Source organism: Capra hircus, chromosome 16 (genome assembly GCF_001704415.2).
Source record: "Capra hircus breed San Clemente chromosome 16, ASM170441v1, whole genome shotgun sequence".
NCBI lineage: Eukaryota > Metazoa > Chordata > Mammalia > Artiodactyla > Bovidae > Capra > Capra hircus.
Window position 1 is genome coordinate 11,498,040 of NC_030823.1, and position 26,828 is coordinate 11,524,867.

At 37.2% G+C, this 26,828-nt stretch overlaps 1 protein-coding gene across 1 annotated transcript; it reads right to left on the reverse strand.

The window, feature by feature from the left end:
- RGS21 (regulator of G-protein signaling 21) lies at positions 1-25,752 on the reverse strand. Its single transcript, XM_005690463.2, has 4 exons — positions 25,742-25,752; positions 21,155-21,231; positions 17,417-17,583; positions 1-204 (listed from the first exon to the last, which is right to left on the reverse strand). The coding sequence occupies exons 1-4, from the start codon at positions 25,750-25,752 to the stop codon at positions 1-3; spliced, it is 459 nt and encodes a 152-aa protein (XP_005690520.2).

Below are 26,828 nucleotides of genomic sequence, written 5' to 3' on the forward strand. Positions count from 1 at the left end.
TTACAAGAAAGGGAGCCATTTTTTATGATTTCCAATCTCTTTGCTATTTACCAGTTTCTTATAAATTTCTGACTTTAGAAATCGAGGAAAAGAATCCTTGGCCATCAGACTATAGATTAACTTCTGAGCTTCATCAAAACATTTGAGAGTTGGTTCTGCAATATTCTTTGAGATGAGGTCCCTGGTACTGAAGTCAATGTTAATCTGTGGAAATAAATTGCAACTCATTAGACTAGTTTAATAAAGACTGCATGGTCTATACAGATGGGAGAGCCACATATGATTTGAATTGTTTTTAAAGTTAATCTTATGCAAAACAACAGAAAGGTTACACTTTCATTTTCTGAAATGCAGAACACATGCTTGGTTTAATTACTGTACGTAGGTTGAGAGGGTTGGCACTGACAGCAAACAGAGGTCAAACCTTATTTTGAGATTATAAAAAATTACAAAGGAGATGCAGATAAGATTTTTTTATGACTTCACATTCTTCCTGCTTACCATCTTTTCTTTCTTTCTAGTACTTGGGCCTTAATACCTGAAATGTTCTTCTATAGGCAGAGCAGTAATGAGAATTTACTAAACTGGTCTTCACCAGCACATTCCCGTTCTCCATAGCTCCCGGTATTGATTCTCATAATGTTGCTTTTCATCCATTGTGTTTCTTTTTGTTTGCCAAAATGAACCAACTAACACTCTACCCCTGTTCACAGAATACTACGCCTCCTATGGAACGTACATACACACGTGCAGATGTGTGTATGTACATTCTTGCCCCTTAGGACTACCACAAGTAAGCATTCTCAGCAAGGTTCAATAGAGATCTATTATATTGCAACACATGCTAAGTTATGCTAAGTTGCTTCAGTCGTGTCCGACTCTGTGCGACCCCATAGACAGCAGCCCACTAGGCTCCTCTGTCCCTGGGATTCTCCAGGCAAGAATACTGGAGTGGGTTGCCATTTCCTTCTCCACCGGTTCTATACTAATCTATATTAATACTTTTGTTTCTATAGCTTTCCCTATTCCAGACTTTCACATGAACTGAAACACTTATTATGCAGGCTCTTGAGACTGGCTTCACTAATGTTTCCAAGGCTCATCCTAGCTTTAGCATGGATCAGTCCGTCATTCCTTTTATAGTCAATTAATAGTCTATTGTATGGATATCCAGATTTTGTATATCCATTCATTAATTCATTGATGGACACTTGCGTTCTTTCTACTTTTTAGCTATTATAAATAACTCTGCTATAAGCATTTGTGTACAAGTTTTTGTGCAGACATGTTTTTCTTAGATATATACCTAGAAATGGAAATCCTGGGTCATCTGGTAACTCTTATTTAACTGTTAGAGGAAAAATTGTTTTCCAAAACTGACTACACCATTTTACCCTTTCACAGCAGTGCAGGAGAGTTCCAATCTCCCCACATTGCAACACAACACACCTGCAAATACACAAATGCCCCAAACCTCATGGAAATTCTTGTCCAGTTCTACCCATTTCCAGGATACTTTCTGAGAAGCAGAAAATTTCACATCCAAGTTTTTTCACTTAAACTGAAAATATTCGTGAATTATCAAAGAGATGTGAATCTTAAAACTCAAAGCTCACCAAAGGCAGGTGCTGCTGCTGCTATAATAGGCAGTCAAAATTATTTGTTGCATAGAATTATGTCTCTTGGCAAAATGAGGGGGACTTCAAAATGCTAAAAATTGGGGATCTGGTGAAAAACTATAAATGATAATTTATGTTCATTGAATTGAAGTTAAAAGATAGGCAGACAGACCTTCAATCAAATTTTTTAGCTACTTACTTGCTGTTCACATGAGTAAAGCAAGTTTTACAGTTTCCTTCAACTTTCTATTTCTATAATGTTAAAAAAGGATAATAATAACATCTAGAAGTCTTTTATGGGCTAAATGAGATAAGTAATATCAAATTATTTCAGTATTATTATTCTAGTAAAAAGAAAAAAAAAATATTTTGAAAAGAATCATCAAAGGCCACTATTTGCTCACTGATATTTTCTTTCTTAAGCATTTCAGCTACTTGGGGATTCAGATTACATCTTGTTTTTATTTCTTTGATCATCCTCTTAGGTCCTGCATCAAAGTTCCAGATGAAATTCTGCAAAATCCTCCAAGGCTTCAAAATCTGTAATCAGTTTCTGCTTCTTTACCCAGAAAGATGGTGTGGAGTAGTGATAATATTATAGGATAGTTTTCCAATCTGTACTCTGATGTTTATGACCTTGGTGACGTGGGTGACCAAGCTATTTTTCATCTTTAAGCCCAGTCATTCTTGATTGAGTTGTTATAAGAATTAAAGTGAGATAATCCATATAATCATTGATTACACAAATATTGATGAGTCTGTTATGTGCCGGATGCTTTCTATATTTGGAGAAAGTACTATATATTTTCTCTACAGTGTTATTTTAGATTTACACTTGAAGAATGAGAAGGAACCAGTTCTCTAAGAATCTGAGGAAGAAGGTTTCTGGCCAAAAAAAAATAAATAAATAAAATTCAGAGTCCCAAAGGCAAGAACGAATTGGTGATGTTCTGAAGAGCCTCTGTGTTTGTGTGGTGGGGGATAAAGTTCCTGTGCGGAGACTGGGAGAGGAGGTACAGGTCAAGTCTTGTAGGATTTATCTTCTGTGGTAAAGGACTTTCTGCTAAAAGCAGTGGGAAGATACAGAAGGGTTTTTGAACAAGGAGATGACATGGTATCACGCCATGAATCTGGTATAGTTCCTGATTCCCATAGTGGGAATAAAGAATAGTGGGTATTATCAAGATTCTGTAGGGGTTTCTCAACATATAGTGGAATCTTTTTCATATCCTATTTTGTGTTGCTAGGGTATGAGAATATGGATTGCCCATTTCCTCTTTAAATGTGCTGTTAATTCTTCAATGGTGTCATCTGCAATTTAACTTTATATCTGCCATAATGGTAAACATACCAAGATAACTCCTTTAGGCATTCATTCATTGGGTGAATTTTCACTGATAGCAGGGACAGTATGTGCAGAGTGCTGCCTTATTATTTTATTCAGAACAGAACATCTGTAATAGCTCTTTATTCCCTATTTAAAATGCCCAAAGCCCTGAGCTTGGCATTCATGCCCGATACAATATGGTCCAAACCTATATACTCTTTCTCCTCTCTGTGTGCCCTGTGTCACCACCAAGGTAGACTCTTACCCTCAAATTTCTTATATTTTGTTGCTGTTGTTCAGTCGCTAAGTAGCTTCTGAATCTTTGCAACTCCCTGGACTGCAGTATGCCAGGCTTCTCTGTCTTCTCCCAGAATTTGTTCAAATTCATGTACATTGTTACCAATGAATATTTTCCCTGACCACCCCAGGCTAGCTGAAACCCACTCCTCATCTAAGTCTTTCACAGTCTTTTATGTCTTTAAAGTGAGTCGCTCTGTTGCGTCCGACTCTTTGTGACCCCTGTGAACTGTCACCTCTGTCCATGGAATTCTCCAGGCAAGAATACTGGAGTGGGTAGCCATTCTCTTCTCCAGGGGATCTTCCCAACTGAGGGATGGAACCTGTGTTTCCTGCTTTGGAAGAAGACTCTATCATCTGAGCTACCAGGGAAGCTCTTATGTCCTTAAAGTTACATTCAAATAACATCTACCTTGTAAGGTTTACCTTTTCTGACCTGTGAAGGGACTTTGTGTTACTTACATTATATTTACATTTTGCCTATCTCTCACTATGCCTTGCACAGTGTAAGGATTCAATACATGTGTGTCATGTAAATAAAGTGAAAAAAGCTTCTACATTTGTTAAAAATCATGGTAGCATTTTAAACAGAACTATTCATTTCAGTATATTACTGATAATTAATATTATTTGTTCAAATATACTAAGTTTGTACTTCTGACTTGCCCCTCTCACTTTTCTGATTTGCCTGTTTTCCTACCAATAAGCTGCCAACATCAGCTATAGATATCTAAGTGATGAGCAGAGACACTGTTCCCAGGAGATAATAAGTAGACTTAGGAAGATGTGTCTTGGCAATTCATTTTAATGTCAGTGACAAAATATCACACCCACCTGTTTTTATAAATGTCATTATTTTTCTCCAAGTTGTTCCAGCTGGAAACTTAAGAATCATCTCTGACAAATCTTTTTTCCCTGTGATCTCTCTCTTTCTCTATCTATCTGTATATAGAACTTTCCTTATTCACCTTTTCTTTTGTAATTTCACAATGCCTTTTTTATTTCTCACTCCTTCAGTTCAGTCCTCAGTCGTGTCTGACTCTTTGTGACCCCATAGACTGCAGCACCCCAGGCTTCCCTGTCCTTCACCAACTCCCAGAGCTCACTCAAACTCATGTCCATCGAGTCGGTGATGCCATCTAACCATCTCATCCTCTGTCATCCCCTTCTCCTCCTGCCTTCAATCTTTCCCAGCATCAGGGTCTTTTCAAATGAGTCAGTTCTTCACATCATGTGGCCAAAGTATTGGAGCTTCAGCTTCAGCATCAGTCCTTCCAATCAATATTTAGGGTTGATTTCCTTTAGGATTGACTGGTTGGATCTCCTTGCAGTCCAAGGGACTCTCAAGAGTCTTCTCCAACACCACAGTTTAAAAGCATCAATGGTGCTCAGCTTTCTTTATATTCCAATTCTCACATCCATACATGACTACTGGAAAAAACAGCTTTGACTGGACGGACCTTTGCTGGCAAAGTAATGTCTCTGCTTTTTAATATGCTGTCTAGGTTGGTCATAGCTTTTCTTCCAAGGAGCAAGCATCTTTTAATTTCATGGTTGCAGTCACCATCTGCAGTGATTTTGGAGCCCAAGGAAATAAAGTCTGTCACTGTTTCCATTGTTTCCCCATCTATTTGCCGTGAAGTGATGGGACTGGATGCCATGATATTAGTTTTTTGAATGCTGAGTTTTAAGCCAACTTTTTCACTCTCCTCTTTCAGTTTCATCAAGGGGCTCTTTAGTTCTTTGCTTTTTGCCATAAGGTTGGTGTCATCTGCATATCTGGAGTTATTGATATTTCTCCCAGCAATTTTAATTCCAGCTTGTGCTTCATCGAGCCCAGCATTTCACATGATGTACTCTGCATCTAAGTTAAATAAGCAGGGTGACAATATATAGCCTTGATGTACTCCTTTCCTGATTTGGAACCAGTCTATTGTTCCATGTCTGTTTCTAACTGTTGCTTCTTGATCTGTGTACAAATTTCTCAAGAGGCAAGTAAGGTGGTCTGGTATTCTCATCTCTTTACGAATTTTCCACAGTTTGTTGTGAGCCACACAGTCCAAGGCTTTGGCATTTTCAATAAAGCAGAAGTAGATGTTTTTCTGGAACTCTCTTGTTTTTTCCTATGTCCCAATGGATGTTAGCAATTTGATCTCTGGTTCCTCTCCCTTTTCTAAATCCACTCCTATCTCTCCAGTTTAATCTTGTATAACATAATATCTTGAACCATGGAATTTTTCTCTTAGTTGTTCCCTCCCCTTGTACACACAGTGGACAGCATTACTATGCCAATTTCACCAAAATATCACTTTCATTGTATGAATGTTCAGTTGACAACCATTAGTATCTATAATATAAAATTTAAATACCTTACCCTTGCATTTGAGCTTCCTCATACCTGGACTTCAAATGTTGTTATGAAATTACCTCCTACTTATCTTTGGTGACATCCAGAGATGAACAGAAGTTCATCTACTTTCTGTTCTGAGTTAATTTTCTTTCTAAAGCTCTTGTTTATTCTGCGTTACCATCTAAAATCCCTCTCTCCTGCACAACTTTATTCTGTACAGATTATCCTCAACCCTTTATGATTTAGCTGAAGTTGAATTTCCTCCAAGAACCCTTCCTTGATTACAGAAAGAGTGTCACTATACTTTCGTTATCACCATACATTATTTTGACTTAAAAATCCTAAGAAATTTGATTTCTTGCTTAAACAGGTTTGGACACAGTGGCTTCTGTGAATGTTAAGTATTCAGTCTGATAATCAGAGGAGAAAGTTAGTCACTACAAAGGGAATTCAGTAGTTTGTGGCATGGAATTAACCTGTCTTCTATCTTTCCCTATTTGTTTCCCTGATTCTTTTTTCTCTACCTGTCCCTCAACATACGAGCAGAGGAGTCATGCATCATCTCAGTTCCGTGCCCAGTCTTCTCTCCCTGGATTATTTTCCTTGGTGACTTTATCACCTCCTGTTTCAAAATATTTAAGCAATGACATATCTCTAAAAGAATCCTAAGGATATTTAAAGAAGAGTACTTTAACTGTAAATAATAATAGTTAATATTCATCAAATATTAATACTGTTGTGCTAAGTCTTTATATGGCTACGGTATGTCACATACACATACCAATAAGATGGATAGTATTATTGTCCCTATTTTTCTTTAATAAAAAAAGACCTCATCGGAAAAAGTGGTTGTTTTATAGTAAATTTCTGTAATTTATTCATTTAAATTATTTCATTGAATGGGTACTTAGGAATTGTGCTAAGATCTGATCATATAAAAATATTTAAGTTGAGAGTCAAACAAGAAGACAGATTTTGAGAAAATAATCCAAAGGGAAGAAGCTACCTTCTTTAAAAAAAAAAAGTCTTTCTGAAAGAAATAAGGTTGTAAACTGATCATCAAGATATTGTTATGAGTTTAGAAGATTATGGAAGGCACCTGGCCATGGAGGGAAAACTGGAAAAAGCCCAGTAGGTTTTCAGAGAGAAAGGGGCAACAGCCTGAAGAGGCATGCAGGTCCATATCACATAGACTTTTGTAGGTCTTCTTAAATAATTTTTAATTAACTTGAAAGCAGCAAGAATAATTTTAAGTAAGGTACTAATGTAAACACATGTGCTTGAAAAAACATATTACTGGCTGCTATGTGATATAATGACTAGTTGTAGATAAAGGGCAGAAAAATTAGTAAGTCATACCAGAAATTCTTGTGGTTAGTCATGGAGGATTAGGCTGCATCATTTCACAGAGAATGGAGGGCAATGTATAGATTTCAGAGGAACTTAGATTGTAGAATAGATGAAGCCTGCAACTGAATATTTATGAACTGGGATAAGCAACAACATTTTTTGGAATGGCTGGATTTTAGAAATAGTCTGAAGAATGAGATGACAAAGTGTCAAAGGATTGGATATGGCGCTGAAGAGAAGAACCAAGGATGAGTATCAATTATTCAGCCAGAGCAAAAAGAATGGAGTTGCCCTTCACTGAGACAGAGAGACTCAGAAAAAAAGTTTGAGGAGGAAATAAGGACTCAGATTTGTAGCGAAGTTTGAGATGCCCTTTTAGAGCCCGAGACTGGAAGAAATCCCCCGGGGAGTAAATGCAGGCAAAAAATAGATGACAGCCACCTCCTCTCAAGATAGTATGTGCTGGGCTATAGGTAGGAACAGTAAAAGAAATTGGCAAAGAATTGTCAGCAAGAGAGGAAGAAATTAAGTACAGGAAGCCAACTGAAGTTAATATTTCAGTAAAAAGAGGGTGATACGTGTCATTAAATGGTCCCAAGGAGTCGGTCTGAATAAAGTTTGAGTGTAGTCTGCCCACAGCGCCCTGTCTTTTCTTCTTGAGTCCCCTGAAATTTTAGTATCAAGACAAAAGTGAAAATATTCAGCCTAGCATATATTTTGAAACATACATTCCTTTAATGTGATCACTTTGAGGTTCATGTCTGCCAAATGCACCTCCAGTTGTGCACTCATCTCAGGTTTGATTTTTGGTGAAGTTGTTGTATCAATTTCTATCTCAAAAAGTAAGCACAGAGGAGATATTGAGATTGGAGTAGATTGAAGGCAGGTACCCTGATGGAGGTAACCCTCGAGAGATGCAGGCCTCTCAACTGTGTGGACCTGAGGCCGTCCTGAGCTGCTTGGGCCTTGGGGGAAGCTTAGACTCAGCTGAGCTGCTCAGATTAGTAGGTCCAGAGCAGGGGCTGAATGGCATATCGATTGATGAAATGAAGAGGGTTATATCTATATTATTTACTCATGGGAATAGTCACTTGCATTTTGTTTCTATGGATACACTCAAGTTTCAAGGACGCTGAGAAAGACATTTAATTTGCTTATTTTTCCAAAGGTCACGAATTATCTTAGCTCTCTGAGACTGCCGCACTGCCAATCTCAGAAAACAAGACATAGGCTTGTGATTCTCACAGAATGACAGCTGAGATGTCATTGCAACTGTTTAGCGACTTTTAAATCCTGTCATTTTTGAAAAGGCCTTGACACAGCTGACATTGACAACAATCCATTGCATTAAAATGAGTGCCTCTGGTTTGCATTGTTGTTTAAAAAGCGATTTTATTATAATGAGCTGGGGATATTTTAATGCTCAGGTGATTTTGATAACTGCAAGTTATGCAAGCCAATTCCTCTTTTCGATGACAGCAGTTTTAACTTCTTTTGGCTTCCAACAAATTATTTTAGCAGGAAGAATGCATTTGAAACTACCTTTTGGCTTTCCCGTGACCCTAGACTGTGCTTTATATATTTTTACATAATTTGAATGAAAAGTTTTCAGTCAAGCTCTCACATTCAAATGAGATTGCCTTTCCCTCATTTAGAATGTATAGTGTAGCAGGAGATGGTCATTATGCAAAGAGTGTGCGCATGCATATGGAAAGCGCCTTACTCAAATGGGGCAGGCAGCCTCCTTAACCTCATTCACAGCAGCGCTTAAAAATTACTATTCAAATTAAAGTTGCCTATAATCATGTTTTTGGCTACATAATTCTGTTTAATCACCACTAACACCTCTAGTATTACTTCGTTTTTGGCATCATTAAAAGCACATGAATATCCTGAGGTGTATTCTCAAGGGTTACTATGAAAGTTGAGAATAGCCAAGTTTATAACGTTGAGAGGGAATCCATTCTGCACAGGAGTGTATCCTTTGTCACAGTTGGTTTTAAAGACAGAAATAAATGACATGAGTTGGGAGGCAGCACTGACACCTTAAATTGGACAAGAGAAATGAAAAAAAAAATCAAACGTATGCAATCAATGTATGAAAGCTTGACGGATACGGATTGCTAAAAATAGATGTAAGCAGCAAGTGCTATCTGGAGCAGGTGACAGAGAATAAGATGGACAGGTTTCCTGGATGAACCCCAACACACTAATTCAAGATTAAGCGGCACAGGGATGTGTGCAAATTCAAAGAGCATTTTGTTTTAGAGTTGAAACGCAGCAGTCATTTTTTCAGAGGGCCAGAATGATACTGCAGGCTATTAAATGAGATTTCTGCCACTTTTTTTTTGCTTTACAGTTTAAGAAGTTATACAAAATAGAGAGAATATGAGAAGAGAAATCCAGCTTCTGACAGAAAGGAAGATAGACTCTATGTGATGAGATCGTTTTCTGCTTTCACCTTTAGCGTAAACGTCGAGGCTCCCAGGCTGTGTCATGAACATTTAAAATCAGTAGTAGATCTAGAGGAAGGAAATTAAAATGTAAAAGCAGGGGCAGAAGACCTCCCTCCTCATGATCTGTGTATCTTAATGACTGCAGCACTCATCATTTTTCTCTCTAAGCCTCAGTTCATTTTTCACCTGTACAAGGTGGGTGATTGTAGTGCCTAAGACAGAGTGCAGAAATCACTAGGATTCAGAAGATGCTCTTGGCTCCACTTATGCTTGGAGGCACCCAGAACCAGGCTTCTTCCTCTACTGGCCAGCCTTCTAGGCACCGGCTGGTGCCCTTCTTCCGTTTCCTCTCCTATCATCCTTCCATCCTTCCATTTTGTCTTATTTCCTTCACATCTCTGATCAAAGCTCACTAATTGCTTCCTTTGAGACACATTTCCTGATCCCTTAGACTTGGATTTTTCCAGTCGCAGTGACCACATCACCTGTATTTCCGTATCACAACATCCATTAAAGTTTATTCTATTTTTTTTTTTTTAAAAACTAGAGTCTTCCCACCAAGATGGTTAGCTTTATTTATTCAGAGACTCTGTCTTTTTTCGTAGCTGCATCAGCATGGTGCTTGGTACGTAACAGACCACTAACTATTGATTAGTGTACAAAAACTTAGGAAATTAATAAATAAGCAAACATTATATGTGGTGATGATTCTACAGTTTGGGGGCACTGTTGACAAGCAGCAACTTGTGGGTCAGGATCAAGACTCAAAATAGCATCAGCTCATTGGGAAGTAACACTTACAAATGCAAAGAGAAAAGTGTGAGTTGCTCAGTTGTGCCCAGCCCTTTGCGACCCCATGGACTGTAACTCACCAAGCTCCTCTGTCCATGGGATTCTCCAGGCAAGAATACTAGAGTGGGTTGCCTTTCCCTTCTCTAGGAGATCTTCCCAACCCAGGGATTGAATCCAGGCAGATTCTTTACCATTTTGAGAAAATAAGAATATAAAATGGAGGATACAGAACTGGCATTTTGAGAATATCAAGAAATGCCTATAGTGCCATGGGGTTCTCTCTGTCAAGAATTCAGAGGTCTATCTTTTCCCTCAGGATTATAAAACTAATCTTATTTTTGTGGGAGGTGTACCGTGTGGCTTGTGGGATTTTAGTTCCCTGATCAGAGCTCCAACCCCAAGGCCTCAGCAGTGAGAGTGCAGAGTCCTAACCACTGGACCGCCAAGGAATTCTCAAAATTAACCTTATTTAAAATAAAGGCATGGTTTCCCTGGTGGCTCGGAGGTAAATAATCCTCCTGCCAATGCAGGAGACAGGTTTGATCCATGATCTGGGGAGATTCTTCGTGCCTCAGAGAAACTAAGCTCCTGCACAGCAAGTGCTGAAACCCACATGACATCCAGCCTGTGCTCCGCAGCAAGAGAAGCCGCCACAGTGAGCAGCCCACACACCACAGCTAGAGAGTAGGCCCCATCACGGCAAAACGAGAGAAAAGCCTGTACAGAAGTGAAGGAAGATCCAGCACAGCCAAAAATAAATGAAGAAATCAAATCATAAAATAAAGGCCTTATCTCATATCCTGCCTCAGTACTATTCAATCATTGTCATCTTTTAGATATAATACAAGGACTTCCCTGACCATCAAGAATCATTATAACAATGTCCCTTTAGAACCAGACATGGAACAATGCACTGGTTCAAAATTGGGAAAGGAGTACATCAAGGCTTTATACTGTCACCCTGCTGATTGAACTTATGTGCAGAGTACATCATGCGAAATGCCAGGCTGGATGAAGCACAGGCTGGAAGAAAGATTGCTGGGAGAACTATCAATAACCTCGGATATGCAGATGATACCACCCTTAGGGCAGAAAGCGAAGAGGAACTGAAGAGCCTCTTGATGAGAGTGAAAGAGGAGAGTGGAAAAGCTGGCTTAAACTCAACATTCCAAAAACGATGATCATGGCATCCGATCCCAACACTTCATGGCAAATAGATGGGGAGAAACTGGAAACAATGACAGACTTTATTTTCTTGGGCACCAAAATCACTGCAGATGGTGACTGTAGCCATAAAATTAAGATGCTTGCTCCTTGGAAGAAAAGCTATAATAAACCTAGACAGCATATTAAAGAGCAGAGACATCACTTTGCTGACAAAGGTCCATCTAGTCAAAGCTATGGTTTTTCCAGTAGTCAAGTACGGATGTGAAAGTTGGACCATAAAGAAGGCTGAGCACCAAAGAATTGATGCTTTCGAGCTGTGGTGTTAGAGAAAACTCTTGAGTCCCTTAGACAGCAAGGAGATTAGACTAGTCAACCCTGAATATTCATTGGAAGGACTGAAGCTGAAGTTCCAGTCCTTGGGCCACCAGTTGCAAAGAGCTGACTCATTGGAAAAGTCCCTGATGGTGTGAAAGATTGAAGGCAGAAGGAGAAGGGAATGACAGAGAATGAGATGGTTGGATGGCATCACTGACTCAATGGACATGAGTTTTAGCAAACTCCAGGAGATAATGAAGGACAGGGAAGCCTGACATGCTGCAGTCCATTGGGTTGCAAAAATTGGGACATGACTGAGCAACTGAACAACAAAGAATTCCCTGGTGGTCCAGTGGTTAAGGCTCTACACGCCCAGTGCGCAGGGCACAGATTTGATACCTGGTCAGGGAACTAAGATCCTGCATGCCGCATTATGTGGCCCCCACCAAAAGAAACAGGAAAGAAAAATAAAAATCCTAAAAAAAGATATAATGCAAACAATTTCATCTGTTTTTAAAAATTTTCCACTTAATCATTTGTTGCTTTGCTATTTTTTCCTGGTTCTAGAAATCTAATTTTTTAACCCAGCTAGACTGATTGTTTCTTTTGAGCCAAACCATAGTTTCAATCTATGCTATTTCCTTGCATTTCCTTATCAAGCTACCTCATTTACACAACACATTGCATTGTACTTCTGTGTTTATTACGTGTTCTCTTACTTAGACCCAACTTCCCTTCCATGGAAGGAATTCATCTTATGGTGGTTAATTGTAGGCACAGAATAAGCATTTATTGATATGAAATAAGAGTCACCAAATAACACTGTGCTACAATAAAAATTAAAAGCAAAACATCCAGACAGATATTTTAAAATTGTCCTGCATAACGCATTAAGATTCTTTTCCTTTATGATGATAGTTTCTCCTCTTTTATGGGTTATGATGTCTTCACAGTTAATAAATACATTTAAGAATGAAATTTTTTTTTTTTTTTTACTTAAAACATTGCCAATGTATTTGCTCCCAGATTGGTCATAATTTGAATTTGAATTTATATAAGTTTTAAACATTACAGTGTGGTATGATTTAGAAAACTTTCCATTCTCACAGAATGACAATCAACATAAACAATTTTCTCTTTAATCACATATTTTCCATCTTGACTAATTTTCTTATTAATATAAGAGATGAAACAAACATAATTCATAAATGACAGAAATAAAACATAAAATTTTAAAATATGTCAGTATCTTGGGTTTCCCGGATGGCTCATACTATGTTAATTTCTTTTAAGATTTACATTCTTCTGAAACCAAATAACATTGTTTGAAATTTTTTAAATATTATGAAATTAATGGTCCAAATTGAAGGAAGAATAAATACAAGGTTAAGAATTTTTTTTCTTTGCCACATTCGAGTTCTTACAGTGTGCGGAGTAAGGACACTTTAAAATATATATTGCTTATCTAGTAATTTTCTCATTTTCAGACTACTTAGTCAGAAATATCTGACTCACACTTTTATTTCCCCTTGCAATATCTTCTGAAAGTATCTAGGTATAATCTATTCAATTAGTAGATATTTCTACCTGAAACTCATGATTTGCTAACATGCTTTTCTAATTTGTGTTCATATATATATATATATATATATACACAAATGTAATATATATATGTATAATATATAATATATATATATATCCTGGAGAAGGAAATGGCAACCCACTCCAGTACTCTTGCCTGGAGAATCCCATGGAGGGAGGAGGTAGCCTGGGTGAAGGGACTACAGTGACTTCACTTACATTTTTTTTTTTTTTTTTTTTATCATACATACACATTTAGGGGCTTACTTGGTGGCTCATACCTGAGAGGTAAAGAATCTGCCTTTGGTGTAGGAGACCCAGGTTCAATCCCTGGGTCAGGAAGATCCCCTGGAGAAGGGAATGGCTACCCACTCCAGTATTCTTGCCCGGAGAATACCGTGGACAGAGAAGCCTGGCAGGCTATAGTTCCTGGGGTTGCAAAGAGTCGGATACAACTGAGTGACTAACACTTTCACTTTTATGTATACATTTATCAAGTCATTCAAAGTGGCTTGTTCTCAGATGGTCTTAGAAGTTAGTTAATGTTTTGGGGTAGAGTCAGTAGCACTTATAGTGACTTGTGTAAAGAAAAAAAGGAATTAAAATTTCTTAAAGACTGTTCTGCCTGTTGCAAACCCTAGATATGCAGTCTCATTCACCATTTTCATCTGTCCTATATGATTGCTGTGTCCATTTTCACAGCTACATTTTTAGATGAGGAAACTGAGGCTTAGAGGGATGAAATAGGTCAACACAAGATTACAAGACTTGAGTCTGTATCTCTAACCTTTAGATTTTCTACTACATCACACAATTATTGTAGAAAACCAGAAAGATGGCAAAACTCTAAGGGAGAAGGCATAAAGTTTCCTGCAATTATCATCTCTCATAGAGACCTGAAAGTTCAGTTTTTCTGTGCAGTTTTGCCTATTAGAATAGGAAACGAAGAACCATTAGTAACATCCATTTATAGAGAGGGATTGTTAGTAAATAGTCTGATGGTAAATTGTCTAATTGCATCAATTAAAAATTATTGTCATGCTAGAAATTTTACAGATGAAGAAATAAAGACATGAAAAGTTGAAAAGAAAGTAAATGGGACTTAATAGACATTTGGATGATGTGACCTTGTCATTGTTCTCTATTTTAGGGTTTTCTACCAAGGAAATTGGTTATAATTTTGATTTCTTTATGCAAGACACTTTTACAACTGTAATTGAATATTGAAAAATGAAGAATGCTTTCATATGAATCTCATTCTCTCATTAATTTTCTACTTATGAAAATGGTATTTTCTAACCTCCATATCAGATATATCACATTGTCCTGTGAAGTCTGCCTACTAGATAAATCTAGGTTACTTCCCACCCTCTCTTTATCTTTATCACTGCCTGTCCAGCCTTATCCCACTGCTTCTCATTAGTGATATCAAAATGCTTGTGATTTCTGGAAAACTCTAGGGAGTTGTGTACATCTACGCTGTACACTGTGCCCTCAGTCTGAAATACTTTTTTCATTTGCTCTCTTGATAAATATGATGTAGTTTTCATACATGAACCACCCTACAAATCCATCCTGTAAATCTCTGGATAGACTTCATTGCTCTTCCGCACACTGCTAATACCAAGCTTTAAATGATTCAACTTACTAGTTGCCTATTGTGTATTTGACTGGTTTTATCACATGTCAATCTCCCCTTCTACTGTGTGACTTCATTGTGGGAACAGATTCTTCATTGTGGGAACAGACTCTTAAAAAATTTCCATTTAATGACTCATACTAATACTTATATAATATACAGTTGATGCTAAAGACTGAAATTGGTATGTAAGAGACAAATGCCCTTTAGTTAATTTGAATTGGAAATAATTAATGGCATATAATAGGAAAGATGATGGCAGTTTCAATTGTATATATACACTTCATCTTCAATGAGAATTTTGTCATATCCAATAATAATATTTTTAGACAGTTTGAGACAATATAATTCATGATTTGTAAAACAGCTATAAAATTAACTAGATGGACAAATTATAAAATGTTTGAAAGCTTTGTATCCTAAAACAGTAACTGTACTATTCTTTTAAATTATTACCATATTAATTTATTTTGGCAGGAAAGATTAGGAAAATAAAACTATTTAATCCAAATTGATAATTTATTATATAACTTTGAGTTCAGCTGTAATTAAGAGATTACATTTCTTTGGTATTAATGTAATATTTTTCATATATAATATTTGACAAACTTAAAATAATCATTAAGCAGACAGATTCATGAAGAAAAATAAATCTGGCTTTCAAACCAATATCACAATAAATAGATTACCTTTAGAGTTGATTTCAAAGACTTTTAGGGAATGACACATTAATCAACTTGACAAATCTTATACGCTACATTTAAATTTTTCTGGACTCATTTATTGATTCTTAGATAGTGACTGGGAAATGAATGTTGAAATAGCTCCACAGGAGTTAAGTTACTTTTTCTTTCCCCCTTTGAATTCCACTCTAAGCTTCAGTGGTTCATATGTTAGCAAAATTTTACTATACCAACATATGCTTCCGTAATTAATGTCCATCTAAAACTTGAACTATTGATACAGCAACTTTATGCCACAGATTTTAAAAAATGTTTGCATTTCATCTTTGCTGTCCTCTGTCCTCATTAGTACAATAACTTCTCATGGATTAGAACATATAGTAGCTGTCACTTGGGAGGGTATCAGTATTTCAACTCTGTAGGGAGAGATGACCTGGGTGCTTTACGTTCGGTGCTAGTGGCTTAAGATAGATTCCCGTTTTCTGCTTAGGCGTTAAAGCTCTCTGCTTAGATGTTATAATCAGTGCGGGATTGCAGCAGTTTAAAATTGTAAATAGTTTGAAGTTAAACATTAAGGGGATGCAGCAGAGATGATCATCATTTGGTTCTGGAAATTAAATCAATTATAAATGAGATGGTATACACATAAAGCATTTTTGAGGGGCTCTTCTCAAAGTCCTTCCACGTTTTCCTGTAAGGCCTTTTCTATTTTCCTGATCTTAATGCAGCACAGGTGGAATCTGACCACTTGAGACATACCTGTGGCTCATTTTTACTGTTGTAGGACCAGGCTGCCTGCATAGCCGTGGCTCATTTTCACCATGGTGATCTGACCATGCAGGATGGCTGTTTGCTCACTCCCTGTCCACTTCCTGCCCCTGGAGCAGTTCCTGGTTCCCCACAGCCCACTCACAGGATGGACCTTAGTCAGTAAACATCTGTATGTTTGCCCCTCAGGCCCAGTTAATGACTGCTTTAATCTTTAGGACAGAATGACTCCCTTTGATAGTTTAATACGGGAAGACCTCTGCCCCAAGAAGGTGCTCAGAGGGCCCTGACCCTCTGCTGGTTTCCCTGGTAACCCAAGAGCCAACCTGATGCCAGTCATTTCCCCGTTAACTAGTAGCCTTCCCATTCCTCCCCATCCCCTGCAGCAAAGTCTGCCTCCATGTCCCTTCCACCGTCCACCCCAAACCATGGGGTGTGGCTCCGGGACCCTACTTCAGACGTGTAAGCCCCCTCCCCCGCCCCGTTCACTGAACCATGGATGTCTCTGCAAGCCTGCGGGGTGCAGCCCAACAGCCATCAAGGAAATAAAGTCAGGCAGCCCCCTCTTTGAGAAGGTAAGGCATTATTATTTGCAGTGATGTGGGTCTCCAGAACATTAAATATTACGAATTTGTACTGTTGGTTAGTAGGTTTTATCTTCACGTATGTATCTTTTTTTATTTTAAAAATTGTATTCAAGAGTTCTATTCCTAATTGACCCCTGTGCTTACAAAAGGAAAAAGGAAAATGAATTTGAAATCCAGAAGCATGCTTAAGTAGGATTTCTGTAGAGCTGTTTAATTTGGGACATTAGACTGTTTTTTAAGAGCCTGCTTGTTGTGCTCAGAAAATAGAAACACTGAAACACATAGAGAGTGCTAGAAACTATTTAGTGAATCAGTGCCAGAGGATCACCATAAGGAACTTCTGTTCAAATTTACGGACATCTTCTGTTTGAAGACATGGTGACAATTTAATTTCCCTTGAGGTGGACTTAGTGTCTTTCAATTGGGAGCAGATGTGTTAGTGGATAAGTGGATAAATATTCACTGTTGTGGAATATTTCACTCACCTCTTTGGGGGCATTGGCTTCAATGAATTCAGAATAAATCATCCTGGCTTTGGAAGCAATTTTTTCTGCACTTTCTGTTTTCTTAAAGTCTTCACAGGCAAGCCAGAACTCAACATTTTCTTCACTAAACTCTGATTTTAGGAATGTTCGAAAAGCATCCAGACCAGCTATAAAATACATGAGGAAAATGTTTGTGCATCACACAGTGCAATCATGTGACCAACTGTATACATTGCTTAGTGAAAGCATTTGAGGATTCAGTGGCAAATATTTATCATCCTTCTAAATATAGCATTTATACATTTTAGTCTTTAACTTTAGAAAGCTTGATTTTGGATCAGTAGTCATTGATGTAAAATATTCAATCTATTTTTCTAATATTAGCAGTTAAAAAAATTGAATAACAGCCAAAAATTCTAGGATTCCCATACATTCCAGCTCTTCTCACTGTCTTATTTTCAGCCACATTTAAACATTTATTATTCCTGTTCATAAATGTTTAAGTTTCTGATCATCTGTTTAGACTCTTTTCTCTAGTTTCCTCATATAAAATGTGCCTCAGAATCTTCTTTGGCATACCTAGAACTCCTTTGAGAAGGCAACGTTTCTAAATCTTTTGCAGCCAAGGATGGTTAAGAGTGGGCCTCTACTGAGGTACCAGGTTAGAAAGATTATTATCAAATTCCTGCAGTTGCCTGAACTAAGCAGTCCTTTCAGTTTGTGTCAGTTTCAGTCGGCACCTTCCTATGACATGGTCTGCTCGTAGTGAGACTGTGTGTCTTGGAGGAAGAAACACTCATTGGCACGTTTGTCCTTCAGAGGATTTGCCTTCCAATACGTTGGTGGTTTTCTCCTACACCTGCCGAGGGGGCCCCTCAGCCTGGCTCAAAACCACTCCTCCCTAACTATGTGCTAGAGGGCTGACCCTTCAGGTTGCGAAGTAGGGAGAAATTGACTAGCAAAAAAGTAAGTATCAGAGAAACATGTGTGGAAAGGGGCCTAAGTTAGTTGTTTGTTGGTTGCTGCAGGTTAGAAGGAAAGTGAAGGTTCGTATAGACAGTAGAAGAGGTCTTCATGGAACAGGGTAGTTATCTAGAAGCCCTGGATTAAAACTAAATATAACAATTTTTTTAAATGATTCGAAGTAGAGTTGAAATAATAGGTCATTGCAAAAGATGATCAGATACCAATTAAAATTCTCAGTATAAATATTGTAGAGTGTGAATGTTGTTAATATGTGAGCACTATAAAATTCAATTGCACATGTCTTGTGTTTAGAAAATACATTAGAGAAGCTTCTGTGACACAAATTTGGGTTATAAAAATCCTCTTAGTAACACAATTAAATTTTTCCGTGAGTTTGATCCAAACGATGAATTCGAGAGATCTAAATAGAACTTATACTCAAAAACTCTATTTTACATAATAAAGTATATACTTTGATAATACTGAAAGAATATTGTAGAAGCATGTCTGGCACTATTTTATATATGTGTCATTAAGGGATATGAAAGTATTTTGCAATATGGGTTATCTAAATACATCCCAGTGAGATGGGAAGTTAGAGATCTAAAAATATTATTATTCTCTCCCTTCCTGCCATATTCATGAAGAGCGACATTGAGCTAACAGTCACCCCTCCTTTTCTCCTCCCGTTGCTGTTTGGACACACAGAAATAGAATAAACAGGTACACTGGGGCTAGTTATCTCTTCCTTGCAGAGACCGTCATTGAATCACTCATCTATTATATACATACAATTTGAAAGTTCACAGGTCGTCAAGTGACTTTAGAATAACCACAGTGGCAACCATATATTATCTGAGGGTCCCTCTGTGTGGGGGAATAGTTATGGGTAGGTGTGATGGGGGCTGAGGAGTGGAATGTGTCAGGAGCAGGTGGCAGAAACCACACTAATATCTCTGCTCAGTATGTGCAAGGCGTATCATCAAGTCACAAAACAAGTAGGTAATATGGTGGGTCATCTGTTTAAAGCATTGAAAAGCATGGGAGATATTTTTCTGGTTTTAGAAAAGCAAAATCCAAGCAGCTTTGCAGATGAATCTATGACTTTTGTACTTTCTGTGGGCATGAGGTACAAAATCCCGGGAGATCTGCAGGGGGGTGCGTCTGCCTTCATCTATAACCTTCATGCCTCTGTCTGCACTACTGCCGCAGCCAATCCCCCACTGCAGAGACACCTTCCCCACGGTGTTAGCAAACCTGACCTGTCCCGCTTGTCATGTATTTAAGGAAAAAAGAAACATGCGTTTGAAACTTACCGAAGTGAAATTCCGTATAGCTCTAATACGTGTTCTTAGTTGGACTCTAGGGTTTTGTCGGGTTATTTTATGTCTGTGCTTTGTGTGTGTGGTGTCCGACTCTTTGCAACCCCATGGACTGTAGCCTGCTAGGCTCCTCTGTCCGCAGAATTTGTCATTTCTTCCTCCAGGGGTTCTTCCCTACCCAGGGATCGAACCTGAGACTCTTGTGTCTCCTTCATTGGCAGACAGATTGCTTACCACTGTGTCACCTGGGAAGCCCAAAGTATGTGCGCGTGTGTGCTTGGTCATGTCAGACTCTGCAGCCCCATGGACTGTAGCCCACCAGGATCTTCTGTCTATACTTTAGGAATTAGTTATTTAAGACTCATAAAATGATAGTGCAATTTCATCTAAATCAAATTGTTTTTTATGGAAAAAAAAAAAAAAACCAGCCATGAAGAACATATTCAGATTTATCATGTTTCAAGCATTTCTAATATTCTGATATTTACTTTATAAATTTCAAGTGGAAATGCCATTTGATTAGAACAAGCACTACATTTAAATATTTTCTGTGTATGTCTCTTGTAGCATCATTTCTATCCTGTATGGGACAGAAATGCTGTAAAGCAGGTTTATGTACAGCAAAAGCAGAATTCTAGATATCTTTGTATATGACTGTTTTGTATTAAATTCTGGGATGTTTTATTTATAATTGACCAAACTTACTTTATTAAGCCATGATTTTAATTACAAGTATATATCCACAATGTACATATTTATATATATTCAAATATGTTTTTGTATTCTCTAAAGTAAGAATAACTCAGTTGGAATACATACTTTATTTTAGCCTGAAGAAGCAAATGATTTATTTAAATTTGCAACTTTTCAATAGTTTGTATGCTTTAATTTGCAACAATAATAGTTATGATATATATCAAATGATAATGAGACTGGCTTCCCTGGTAGCTCAGCTGGTAAAGAATCTGCCTACGATGCAGGAGACCCTGATTCTACTGCTTTGGGAAGATCCCCTGGAGAAGGGATAGGCTACCCATTCCAGTATTCCCGAGCTCTGTGGTGGCTCAGATGGTAAAGAATCTACCTGCAATGTGGCAGACCTAGGTTCGATTGCTGGGTTGGGAAGATTCCCTGGAGAAGGGATAGCTATGCAATCCAGTATTTGATATACATCAAATGATAATGAGACTAAGACAACTTTATCACTTCCTTTCTATTTGGAATTTTCTTGTTCTTTTAATGTCTGTAATTTCTATAATCTTGTCTTCATTTAGACTCAACCTAATTCCATTTAAACTTTGGGCCTGTATAAGTTTTGTAAGACTTTGGAGAATTTTATACTTCACATATTGATCAAACTCATTGTTTATAACATGTCTACAGTTTTTCAGAATTTACTGATTTAATTTTAATCCTTGCATTTTTAGGCCTGTTATCGTCTGGATCTTACCTTGATTGGTTAAAAGTGTGTCCATATTTTCAGACCACGCCATTGTTTCTGTAGTTGGTGACCTGTGGAAACAACATCTACCCTTGACAATAGCATTGTGATCTTTTTCTTCTGTAATCTATAATAATATTTGAGTTATGTGTATTCGTTGAATTATATAATTTAAATGAGCTTTGCATCACTAATTAAGCTACAAAAGGTCAACAAGGATTATATAATATCTTCTACAGTGGACAGCAATAGCAAAGAAAGGGGAATGTGATTTGACACCAGCAAATTATTTACTATTCTAACCAACAGTATTGATCATACTTGCAAATTCTTGATTTCTAATGAAGGTACAAGAGAGATTGCTCATTGCTCTGTGGAACCTAGTGAATTTAATCTCAACTATATTAATTGTTAATTTATGTGGGTTACACTAGCCTGTTCCTGAAGAGTTATCATGATAGCAATAGTGATGAAAGAACTATTTTCTAAGTTTTCACAGAATACAAAATTGTCCATTTCATAATTATGCATCTTAAGTTTCTTTACAGTTTTAAAGATTTTTAATGTGGAATGATCTTGAAAATGTTTATTTATAGTATTTTAAGGAGTCTTTACCCCATTTTGAGACAGCTTTCATTTCTCTTTAAAGGTATGCTTCCATCTGGGTTGATTTATTTAAATCTAGGTATCTATCAGGACAGAGTAATATCTTTTCCAAAGCAGTCAAAAAATTTATTGACTTAAGTCTTCTGAAGAAGGTATACTTTGGGGGATGTGATGTAGAAATAATAAATCAAATTTCCAACATAAACTTTCTGAGATGTAAATATATCATGCATTATTCCCCTTAATAAGCAAAGATCCTAATGAAATAAGCCCCCATCCATAGAAAGCAGCTGCTACCCAGAAGAAAAATCTTGGATGATGTAGCTGTGATGTGCAAATTACTTATTAGCTATGGAAAGGAATGATCTAATTGAAGGTTTCTATTAAAAAGATTGATAGTCTCACATCCAGTCATTCTTATAAAATTTATATTTGCATATCAAGGTGACTAATCTTAAATCTGCTAGGGTCATGCAGTCCCTATGCTTTTACATTCTATTACTTTGTGTGGTTCGCCCCAGTTTGCATTGCTCTTCTCTCTGCTGCTGTACTTATATTTTCAGATGGTAATGTCTGTACTCAGAGGCCACAAAGGGAGGCTGGGTGACAGGGAACACATGCTGATATCTCCCAGTACTTGGATTTCCTATCTGCCATTTCTTTTACTTTTTCCTCAATGACAGGCAACTGATTTTCCTTTCTCCCTTGATCTACTAAATCTTGGGGATGCAAGGTTTCCCGTGAAGCCATTTTGAAATGGTGTTCTTTCATTCAAATGGGCATTTTCAGTTCTCATCTTTCGTAAATGGAGAATGGGACCCTATATAAGATCTAATTTTACGTAGAAGAGCTTGTGTGCACTATAAAAACTGTTACTCTAGAATGATCATGTTATATCTCATATGAGTCCAACATTAGTTCTTTTATCAAATTTTAGGAATCCTATCAGTTCAGTTCATTCTCTCAGTTGTGTCCGACTTTTTGCGACCCCATGGACTGCAGCACGCCAGGCTTCCCTGGTGTTAAAATTATCATATGATCACTTAAAATGCATGTGTTTAAAATGTTGTCTGTATTTGTAGATTGAAATTTGGTGCTTAGCGTGGCACTCAAATTTCTCCTTAGTGCCTGTGGAATGTGTGTTAATGAAGAGGGCAGAGAGGAGATTTGATCTCCAGTCTGGCTGCAAAGTACATTCATTTTAAATAAGGAACAGCCATCAAAGAAAACCCTGAGAAGTAGACTCTAGGCAGAATCATTCAGGGATGAATATGTACTCCCCCATTTGTTTGTAAGTTTTACAATGACAGGAAAAAAAAAAAAAAATTATTGTCCAGCACAGAGAGCAGTGTGTCTGGTTTGAGAAATGTTTCTTGGACGTATAAACAAATAATGACTGAATGGCCAAGCCCCAAACAGTGGCAGGCATTAAAGCCTTCAGTGGAAGAAGTGCAATGACTTTTAAGATGCTAGTAGATGACAGTGATGAGAAGGTTAGTAAAGGTGTAGCTGAATTTTATTAGCTTCAAAGTGTGTTTTGGGTGGGGAAAGAGGAGCAACAAACCAGGGACCTCTCGGTCACCCCAAGTGAGTGAAACTATAGGGAATGGACAACATCCATTTTGAAGGCATCAAAGCAAACCATGTCCTTTAGGGAGAGCCAGAATATGCTTAAGCCAAAAGCAAAAGGAATATTCAGTGACGTGCTGGAATGTAAAAGAGTCTTTTTAGAATGGAATTATTCAAATGAGTGGTAGCTATTCTTATTATCATCATAAAGGTAGGGAAACAGTAAAAACAGGAAAAAGCGAGCAGAGCAAAGTCTTTGAGCTGGTGTAGAACCAAGAACAAAAGAAAATTCCTTATGCTTTGAATTAGATTATACTAAAATATTGTAGGTATTCTATAGGTATAGAATATTAGTGATAATAAAATTAGAGATACTAGGATGTTATAAAGGAAAAAAAGTTGTCCTTCAGCCCTCTGAATAAATACCCACTGCTGTGTGTGCCTGGAATGCCCTCAGCTCACTCTTTTCTAAGAGTTCAAATTTGACTTAAAGGATCAGTTTCAAACCTGATAGAATGCATTGTAAGGCAATGCTTTTCAGATTCATTATTTTAAGAAACAATATTAATTTGCTGTCCAAATAAAAAATTGGGGATTGATTATATGTAATTCTGCAGAAGAGTAATTTATTGTTATATGTGAATAAACTGAAAGACAATTTTTATAATAGCACAAAAATGCATAACAATGTACCAAATGTTTACAGTCTATATCATATTGTGCTAAACATGTCACATACTTTACCTTATTTAATCTTGAAAATGACAGTCTGTTTTAATCCCATGTTACCAATGAGGGACTTCCCTGGTGGCTCAGATGGTAAAGCGTCTGTCTACAATGTAAAGCGTCTGTCTACAATGTGGGAGACCTGGGTTCGATCCCTGGATCGGGAAGAGTCCCTGGAGAAGGAAATGGCAACTGACTCCAGTACTCTTGCCTAGAAAATCCCATGAATGGAGGAGCTTGGTGCAGGCTACTGTCCATGGGGTCACAAAGAGTCGGGCACGACTGAGCGACTTCACTTCACTTCACTTCCCGATGAGTAAGAAGAAGGGATGTTAATAACTGGTGTAATATCACATATATATTAATAGGCAGTTAGAGTTCAAACACAGGTGTATTTTTGTGCTTCAAATACACAAACTCTTTTCACAATTCTTCTTGGCATAGATGAGTCAATAGACATATACTTGTATACTTTGTTCACATTTTGGAACATATATAATGTGTCAAATAAATCCTATAATAGGATTTATTACCTGTCACAGCAAATATTTCCTCTACATAGTTAAATTTTAATTTCTACTCAATAGAAAGTTTTTCAGAAGACAGTGATTCTTCAGTTTGTATGCTGTCAAACCAAAATAGGACCTTTCTTATTTTAGATGTGACTGACATATAGGTTTTAAATTTTTGGAAATGTAACTATACCAATGTTAAGAAAAATCTATTGAATTAAAATTGGGGGATAAAGAGGGTGGCTGGCTTCAGAACATACTGACTGGGTTGAACTTACTTGACATGTGGTACCGTAAATAAATGGACATTGTACATTTCCCTCCCTCCCTCTTTCCTTTCTGTCTCTCTTGTCTTTTTTTTCTCTTTTATTTGTGTTTTAGTTGCAACTTTACACAGCTTTTGTCCAGCTCGTCTCCTTTGTGTGTGTGCATATATTTCCTGTAAAATTGTGATGCGTGGTCAGGGTAACGTGTGTGTGTATGACTTGCCATGAAGATTTCACTTGTGTATCTGGAACCAGAATCACACTTAGCATTTCATGGGGTTTGGGCTGATTTCCTTCCTTATGTGAGTGCCATCAAGGCCAGCAGTCCTCATATTACCTGTCCAGAGTAGAGTCAGGCCGGATAGGAACTGTGTGAAAGCTACCAGTTATCTTGCTAATGGTGCCCGCTAGAACCTGTTGTATTCCATTAAAAAAAATGTGGGCTCCAGCAACTGAGCTCTCCACACTCAATTAGCAAGCGGGAGATTCACACAAGGAGCCCGGTGCTTCAGGAAGTGACAGCTGCTGCCTTATCAACAGATATATCTGTGTTCAAGTTTCTCAGTCCATGTTGCAACAGCGAATAATTTTTGCTAGGATCGTGTATATCTTAGGTCTTTAACCTGAACATGGAATAATTTGGGAGAGCCTCACATAGAGTGGGTTTTCTCCACTTTGTAACCTTGCCTTATCTTAGTAAATATAAAGAATTAACTGTAAACACATGCACTGTGGACAGATTTTAGAAAAGAAGGAAAAATCAGTTGAGAAAGGAGAAACAGTATAAATGAGGAGGGAAGACAACAATTAACATATTTATAATAAATGAAAGAAACGCAACATCGAGACTCATGGAGACTCAAGTGTTTTCATTTGTACATCTTCTGAGATAAAAAGAACTTTAAACAACAACTCACTTCACCGGCATTTTTCGTTCCACTGTCTGACTGTCACAGATGATGCCAAATTTCTCTTTCTGACTGATCTTCCAGCTGAAGGGAATGCGACAGCAGGAACAGTACAATTAGTATGCAAATAGCTATCCCCTGGGTCACAAACTGGCATTCTTTAAATCAAGCTGTCCTCAGCTTTTTTTCACTTTGTTGTTAACTTTTCACTGGTCAGAGCACTTAAACTTCTAAGTAACAAATAACTCTTCGAATAAGTGTGGCATTTCCTCCAGTCTGTAGCATAACTGGAACAAATTCCATTTGGAAGTTTGGTTTCTAAAGTTCATATACGTCCATTTCCAAGACAACTATTGTTCACATGAGGTTAAATCAACTCAAGAAAAAACATACAGATATAGTTCTGTATACTTTTAGGTCTTTAATCTGACTAAAAAGTCATTTTGTTTCTCCGGTTCTCAAAGTCTGAGAAAGACTTTTTTTTAATACTCTTATTTTAAGTATATGTGTTTAAGATTTTTAAGTATATATGTGTATATATACTTTAAGTATATATATGTTTTAAGTATATATATATTTAAAGTATATATGCACACATGTTACATGTGCGCATATATACACATGCATATGTGCACACACATGTGCACATGCACATATGTACACATGCACACACATATGCATATACACATGCACTGCGTGTATACATATATACACACGTATACGCACATATGTGTATACACATGTAGATATACATACATGTATGCACACAGTGTATATACAGACATGTATATACATATATACATATGTGTATATGTGTATACATGTTATATATGTACATAAGTATATATGTGTATATATGTGTATAAAATGTGTACATTTTAAAAGTATATATGTGTATATATTTTTAAGTATATGTTTTAAGTATATATGTGTTTTAATACTCTTAAGTATATGTGTTTAAGATTTTTCCAATCTTATTCATGAACTAAAATATTCTAGCACAAGGCATCATGCTTTTGAAAAAATTGTGCATTTGTTATAGTTTAATAACATACATTTGTCAATTATTTTACCATGAAACTCAAGGCATTCTGTG

Bases quoted from the DNA above. Each gene is read 5' to 3' on its own strand.
- RGS21 (XM_005690463.2), bottom strand. The intron at 17,584-21,154 runs GTAAGATCCAGA...TGTATTTTATAG, and splicing joins CACACTTTTAACCAATCAAG to CTGGTCTGGATGCTTTTCGA. The intron at 205-17,416 runs GTGAGTGAAATA...TTATTTCCACAG, and splicing joins AAGCCAATGCCCCCAAAGAG to ATTAACATTGACTTCAGTAC.